At 39.7% G+C, this 7537-nt stretch overlaps 1 protein-coding gene across 1 annotated transcript; it reads left to right on the top strand.

Moving 5' to 3' along the window:
* The first annotated feature begins 4357 nt into the window (after window positions 1-4357).
* On the top strand, window positions 4358-7222 carry LOC101981694 (putative gustatory receptor clone PTE01). Its single transcript, XM_005347437.2, has 2 exons — window positions 4358-5251; window positions 7139-7222. The coding sequence occupies exons 1-2, from the start codon at window positions 4394-4396 to the stop codon at window positions 7220-7222; spliced, it is 942 nt and encodes a 313-aa protein (XP_005347494.2). The 5' UTR covers window positions 4358-4393.
* The last annotated feature ends 315 nt before the right edge of the window (window positions 7223-7537 follow it).

Raw genomic sequence — 7537 nt, 5'->3', positions numbered from 1 at the left:
AAAAGCAACCAAAATTTTGATACTCAAGACAGACTGTGTGACAAGACTGTGTGTATCTGTAATAGTAGTAACATGTTACTATTTACATATACTGTAACTTATCCATGAGAAATAACCTAATAAGTAGCAAACACAATTTTTGAAAGTGCCCAAGAACTCAGAATGAAAAGAACTTAAATCAAATATATTCTAGAGGAAGGTGATTCCTACTCCTCAGGAGAGATCAGAATCACAGAAGACATCGAAGAAATTTGATTATGGGTTGGCTGTGGTTTATTAAAGTGTCAGTGCAAGCTCTTATAGTAGAAGAGAAACCAGGGCACTTACACAACTGTAAGCCAGGAGCAATGCTCTGAGAAGTTGTTTGGGTGTCTGTAGAAAGAACCAACATCGTGAAAATCATATCCAGTTTCCAGTTTGTTTTCAGGAAGTTTGGTTGACATGGAGAATTGTGATGGAAAAACATGTTTTGAGACCTGGATAGTAATGTATTTAGACCCCACACTTCTCATAGAAGATCAAGTGGACAGCAGTGAAGATCCTCTGAAGACACTTACCTTATGTTCACGCCTCTCATTTACTGTGAATAGAACCTAGTGAGTCACTTCCAATCATGATTGGCTGAAGAAGGGAAAACCATTCCTGGAAATAGAATAAAACTAACTAGAAGACTGAAAAATAATGTTTTAGCCCTAGAGAAATTCCCAGAAATCCACAAGGATGACCCTCAACTAAGACCCTAAGCAATAGTGGAGAGGTACCTGAAGTGGCCTTGCCCTGTAGTCAGATTGTTGGCTACCTTAAATGTTATCATAGAACCTATATCCAGCAGCTGATGGAAGCAGATGGAGAGAACCACAGTGGAGCACTGGATTGAGCTCCCAAAGTCCAGTTGAAGAGAGGGAGATGTGAGAATATGAGCAAAGAGGTCAAGAACCATGATGGGGATACCCACAGAAACAGCTTTCCTGAACTAATGAAACCCTTCCAACTCTGACCTGACAATGAGGGACCCAGCTTAGGACCAAACTCCACCGTCCCCCACACCCCATTCCACTTCCATCCACTCCTCAAAGAGGGTAAAGCTTCCCATGGGGAGTCAACAAAGTCTAGCACATTGCTTTGAGGCAGGACCAAGGCCCTTCCCACTATATCTAAGGTGAGCAAGGTATTTCTCCAAAGAGAATGGGTTCCAAAAATCCAGAACAAAGAGTAGGGATAAATCCTGGTTTTACTGCCAGTGGCCCTAAAGTCTGCTCCAGCTATACAACTGTCCCCCACATTCAATGGGCCTAGTTTGGTCATCTGCAGGTTTCCCCCACTATCATTCCAGAGTCAATGAGCTCTCATTAACTCAGGTCAGCTGCTTCTGTGGGTATCACTATCATGGTCTTGACCTCTTTGCTCATATTATCACTTTTTCTCTTGGACTCTGGTTTCCAGTAGCTTGGTCCAGTGCTTTTCTCTAGATCTCTGTATCTGCTTCTATTAGTTGCTGAATGAAGGTTCTTTGATGACAATTAAGGTAGTCATCAATCTGATTACAGGGGAAGGCCAGCTTAGGCATCCTCTCCACTGTTGCTTAGACTATCAGCTGGGGTCATCCTTCTGGATTCCTGGGAATTTCCCTAGTGCCATGTTTCTCACTAGCCCTTTGGTGACTCCCTCACTTTTATTGTAAAACTGTTTAGAGGAGCTAGGAAATGGAAACAGCTTATGTGCCTGTTGATGAATGGGAAAGAGCATACAATGGGAAATGGGAAATCTGGGACAAACACAGGATGGGTTGTTTATCACCATTCTGCTATTTAAGAGAGCAAGTATGGAACTGGAAGTACGAGAAACCAAACTGAATGACATTTATACATAAAAAGCGTCTGTGGCAACTGCTCACCCCCAAAAAGTAACAGTGTGGACAGAAAGCCATCAAAGAGAACCCTTAAACATTGTGATAAGGATGCTGAGGTGTAGTTCTCCACAGTTGATGGTTTCTGACCATGGTGCAGTTGGGAAGGGCTCAGTTTTCTTTAACCGGCTCACCATGCTCCAGTGAGTATATGAGCAACACAAATTGGACATTATTCTTCTTCGTCTTCCTCTTTATCATACTCCTGTTTCTCTCCCTCTTCCTTTTTTGGAGGGGGGAGGTCACAAGGAGGACTGGGAAGTGAGTGTGATTGGGGTGCATGATGTGAAATCCCCAAATAACCTATGAAAATATTATGCTGGAAAAATTACTAGCATGAATAAGGGGAAAGAAAATGAAAATAAGACTTTTTCCTTAGAGACAAAAACCGAGAAATGGAAATAGTATATGGTGATTAGTATGATTTGCTTCTACTCTGATTTCCTGAGCAATGCAATGCATTGTCAGATGCCAAAACCCCGAGCTGAATTGAAAAATAATAGTCTTGTGGGGCACAGAGGGGGGCAGATCTCTGTGAGTTTGAGGTCAGCTTGGTCTACATACAGACTTCCAGGTCAACAAGGCATACACAGTGAAATACTATCTTGAAAAGTAAACTGAAAAAATAGATCTTAGTTTTACACAAATGTTCTATTAGCAAAAGTTGGAAGGTCTATGGGAAAGCCTTTCCTGAAATTTCCTAGCACCTTTCCCTTTTCTCTTGATTGTTAATAGTAATAAATCCCCGAAGCAGGGGATAATGTGTACCAACTGGCTAATTAGGAGCTGTGTGTGTGGAACCCCCAAGGTCACACAACTGAAGTAATTAGATAGTGCCTTCAGACTTGTAATTTGCCAGCTTCAGTCAATGTCTCTTACTTCTTTTGGACACCTTCTTTAACTTGAGCCTGTCTTGTTTTCCAGTCCTGAGCATTCAGCCTGTGGATTTGGTGAATACCATGCAGGAAGGAAGCAGTTGGTGATGCCCCTGCAGAGACCCATCCTAGTGCAGTAAGTGCACATTGAGATGCTAGAAGGGTAGAGGCACTGTCAGGAACACTGTCTTTGTCATGAAGAAATGTGGCTTTTGGGATTGAGGGGAGGATAACAGCATGCAAATATTCTGCTCTGAGGACTGAGCTGACTTTGGGGACTGGTTGGGTTCCAGGAATTCTTAGAATCTGCTCTCCTCCCACACTGATTCCCAGTCATGCTGGCATCTCCCACATATTACTAGGCAAGGCGTCTTATTTGGGCAGGAAAATTAGCATAGAGTTCTTTCAACTAGATGAAAAACCTCCTTCTGGGAGGCTTAAGACTCTATATTTCTCATTTGTGTATGTAGAATTTATGATCAGATAAAGGAGTGAATGCTATATAGAAAAATAGCAAAGGTAATCTTATAGAAAGGATATTTTCATAGGACTGACTGTATGGGATTTATACAAAATTCTAGAAAATAAAATATTTCATAAATACTTTTTAAAAGTTCATCATTACTTAATCATTTCAGGTATGTTGGTCAGTAATGCATTATATAGTCAGGGCACTTTAGAGTTATATGCACATTTGTCAAAGTGGAAGTTCGGCAGAGTCAAAGTCAGGGACTGAAGCAGTTTGAAAACAATTTATAAATTTAAATAGGCCCTAATTGTCATTGATTAATGAAAGAGAAAAATCAAAGAATTAAGCAACTCCATGAGTTAAATGGAACATAAAAAATTCTCTGGGATTATGAACTTTCAGTGATATTTTGAATCTCAAAAATGTGACCTTTAGCCTTACAGAAATTTTATAAATAGTCCATATCAAAATCTTTAGTCTTAGACTATCATATCAAGACAATTCATACATCATCTTAGTATAACATAGATATTTTAGGTAGTATCTTGATTTCCTTTAGTTAGAATTGTATTTTCTCAGCATGGGAAGGAGTTTTTAAATTATATTTTTATTATTTTGTATTTTGTATATTTTGTAATATATTGTGATCAGGGATGGTATATTTAATGATTTTCGTCTTGCAATCTCCTCCTAAGAATATCTCTATGTAAATGAGTGTAGAAAGGGATGAGTAAGTAACACAAGCCAATGGGAAATAGGTTGTATTTGTGCCTTTGTGCTATATAAAAAGGAATAAAAGTAGGAGGGGACTTGTTGATAAAAAAGATGTCATCATGGGTGAGAAATGGATTGATGGGGTAATGGGATAATATAATCATAATATATTTTATACATGTATGAAATTGTCAACAAAAATAAGTTTAAAAAGAATAGTGAGATTGTAGCAAATCGGAAACATTGCCAAAGATGTACAGTCACCTGATAATTTTGCAAGACAGAATCAGATGCTTTAGTCCAAGATACAGACACAGTGTTGATTGATGATAAGCTCCTGTCACTTTTGCTAACTATCTTTTCATTTCTAAAAGTTGTCCAAACAATATAGAACGACAAAACCTGACACGTGTCTCTGAATTCCATCTTATGAGCTTCTCTGATGATCCAGGACTGCAACCCATCCTCTTTGGACTGTTCCTCTCCATGTACTTGGTCACAGTGCTTGGGAACCTGCTTATCATCCTGGCTGTCAGCTCTGACTCCCACCTCCACACCCCCATGTACTTCTTCCTCTGCAACCTGTCCTTGGCTGACATCTGTTTCATCTCTACCACAGTTCCAAAGATGATTGTGGACATCCAAACTCACAGCAAAGAGATCATCTATGTGGGTTGCCTTACACAGATGTCATTTTTGATCCTTTTTGGATATATGGATGGCATGCTTCTGACTGTGATGGCCTATGATAGGTTTGTGGCCGTCTGTCACCCTCTGCATTACTCACTCATCATGAATCCTCGCCTCTGTGGCCTTTTAGTTTTCCTGTCTTTTTTGGTTAGTCTTATGGATTCTCAGGCACACAACTTCATTGCCTTACAAATCATCCACTTCAAAGATGTAGCAATTTCCAATTTCTTCTGTGACCCTGCACAACTCCTTAATCTTGCCTGCTTTAACACATTCATTAATAACATAGTCATGTATTTTGTTGGTGTCATCTCTGGTTCACTTCCTTTCTCTGGAATTTGCTTCTCTTACTACAAAATCATCTTCTCCATTCTGAGAATCCCATCACCAGGTGGGAGGTGGAAAGCCTTCTCCACCTGTGGCTCTCACCTGGTAGCTGTTTGCTTATTTTATGGAACAGCCGTTGGAGTATACCTTGGATCAGCTGTATCACATTCTTCCGGCAATACTGCGGTGGCCTCACTGATGTACACTGTGGTCACACCTATGCTAAATCCTTTCATCTACAGCCTGAGGAACAAGGACATGAAAAGAGCAGTGAGGAGACTCCACATCAGAACACTGCAGTTTCAGAGCCCGTGGCACCCATTTAGAGTGTGGGTTGGTAAGTGCAGCAGAGCAAAACCTCTAGACCATGCATCCTGATTCTGCAGCTACCTTGATTTTAGATTTTGATGATTTAATCCTCATTTACATTTCATAATAGAATAGTAGTTGGCAAAGTTGTGGAGTGAGAGGAAGGAAAGTTTAAAAGTATATACAATTTTGGATTAGTGAAGACAAAAATGTACTGTAGATGGATGATAGTGATGGTTACATAACAATGTGAATGAAACTGTTACCAATGAGGTAGACATAACAGTACTTAAAATGCTTATTTTTCTATCTAACTAATGTTTTGACATTACACACAATGACAAAAACCACCTAGGCATCAGAAAATCTGTGAAAGAAATGAATACTACACACGAGTTGCTCATGAGGTGAGAGGAGACCTAAATTTTCATAAATATTGATTTTATATTTTTCTTCTTCCATTATGACTAGAAAATCACTAGAAATTGAGAAAACATGGATTAAACTGAGTAATTTCAAGGTAGATTTTACAAGGTCATACAGATGTCAACATAAGCCAGCTCCTAAGTATACTAGTTCCAACCCATGGGCGCTGCTTTCTCTTCCTCCCATTGTTGTCTGAATTGGAACACTTCTAAGGCTGTACCACTCCTAAAGATGGAGCCTGAGCCCCTGGTAAGTAAAGAACATTGAACATCCTTGGTCATGATTCAGCACAGAACCACTTCAACTCATGGGTGTTGAAGGGATGGTACATAGAGGAAGGACTTCCAGGAAAACATGTTTTATTATCAACAAAGCAAATATGATCATTTGTATAGCTGGATGGAAAAATGTTGACTTGCAAAACTTCACTTTAGGAAGAGCATAATTATGTTCTTTGCTGAGATGGAAACCCTGGAATTTTTATCCAACCCTCTCTCACTAGTTCTACTTAGCACAGGTCCTCTGCACACGCTAGCAGAAAGATGAGATGTGCCCCTTTAAAGTTTCCCTCGGAACTTCACACGCTAGCAGTAAGATGTGCCCCTTTAAAGTTTCCCTCTGCACACGCTAGCAGAAAGATGATGTGCCCCTTTAAAGTTTCCCTCGGAACTTCAGAGATGTGCCCCTTTAAAGTTTCCCTCGGAACTTCACACGCTAGCAGAAAGATGTGCCCCCTTAAAGTTTCCCCCTCAACTTCAGAGGATTGTTGAAGTAATGATAAAGGGAATGCTTGTAATTGCAACCTCATGAAAGATTTATTATTTTGGTTTTGGCTCTGGAGACTGAATCTGGATAAGCACCCTGACACTGAGTTAAACTCCAGACCTGAAAGAATTCTAGATAAAAGGCTCTCTATACTCTGAGTCATATGTTCTGTCTGGTATGCATCATTTTGCATGAACAGTCTAAGTTATAATACTCATTTTTTGTTATTTTACACACAATTTTTATTGTAACGTACTCTAGGTGTTTCAGAAGGAACGAATGAAGCCATATCAAAATACAAGCCTGGTGTGGTTGTGCAGACTTTTAACCTCAACACTTAGAGGTAGAAGCCAGCAAATCTTTGTGAGTGCTAGGTCAGTCAAGGCTGTGTAGTTATACTGTATCTCAAAAAAAAAAAAAAAAGCAGAAGCAAACCAATCCCAAACTAAACCACTAAACCACAACAACAGGAATAACAGCAGCACAGGGATGTCAGAATACAGAATACCTTGCAAAGAGAATTCTGGCAGTTTGTTTCTTTATTTACTGTGTATATGTGAGGGACATATATACCACAGCGTGTATGTGGAGTTCAGAGGACAACTTGAAGGAGTCAGTATTCTCCTTTAGTCATGTGCGTTCATGACTTGAACTTAGGTTGTCACACTTGGTTGCAATCTTTACTGTCCTCCCCCCCCCCCAGATGGTTTTCCTGACAAATCAGTCATTTCAGTTACTTGACATTCCAGGAAGATTTAGCTTGCTACTGTGCTCTTCTTAAGTGGAAATCCACACTTCAGACATCAGTGGGTGGTGCCTGCTGTATCAGCTATAGGATAGATGGGTATAGACCATAGGCTAAGTTCACAGATAGACACATGGTAACTCAGCATAAATAAATGCATCTGTCCACATCTTTACTTCCCTTTTAATCTTCAGTTAATCTCAAGAGGAGGCTTGAAATAAGGATTTAATTTTATTCCTTTTACGACACAGAAAGTTAAAAACGTTCTGCCTCTGTCTTAGTTTTTTTATTTTTTATTGAGAAAAAAAAGT

This window comes from Microtus ochrogaster, chromosome 5 (assembly GCF_000317375.1).
Source record: "Microtus ochrogaster isolate Prairie Vole_2 chromosome 5, MicOch1.0, whole genome shotgun sequence".
NCBI lineage: Eukaryota > Metazoa > Chordata > Mammalia > Rodentia > Cricetidae > Microtus > Microtus ochrogaster.
Note: the sequence above shows the minus strand (reverse complement) of the source record. Positions and strands in the feature narration are given on the sequence as shown.

Bases quoted from the DNA above. Each gene is read 5' to 3' on its own strand.
- LOC101981694 (XM_005347437.2), top strand. From the start codon at position 4,394: ATGAGCTTCTCTGATGATCCAGGACTGCAACCCATCCTCTTTGGACTG. The intron at 5,252-7,138 runs GTGAGGAGACTC...ACTTGAACTTAG, and splicing joins ACAAGGACATGAAAAGAGCA to GTTGTCACACTTGGTTGCAA.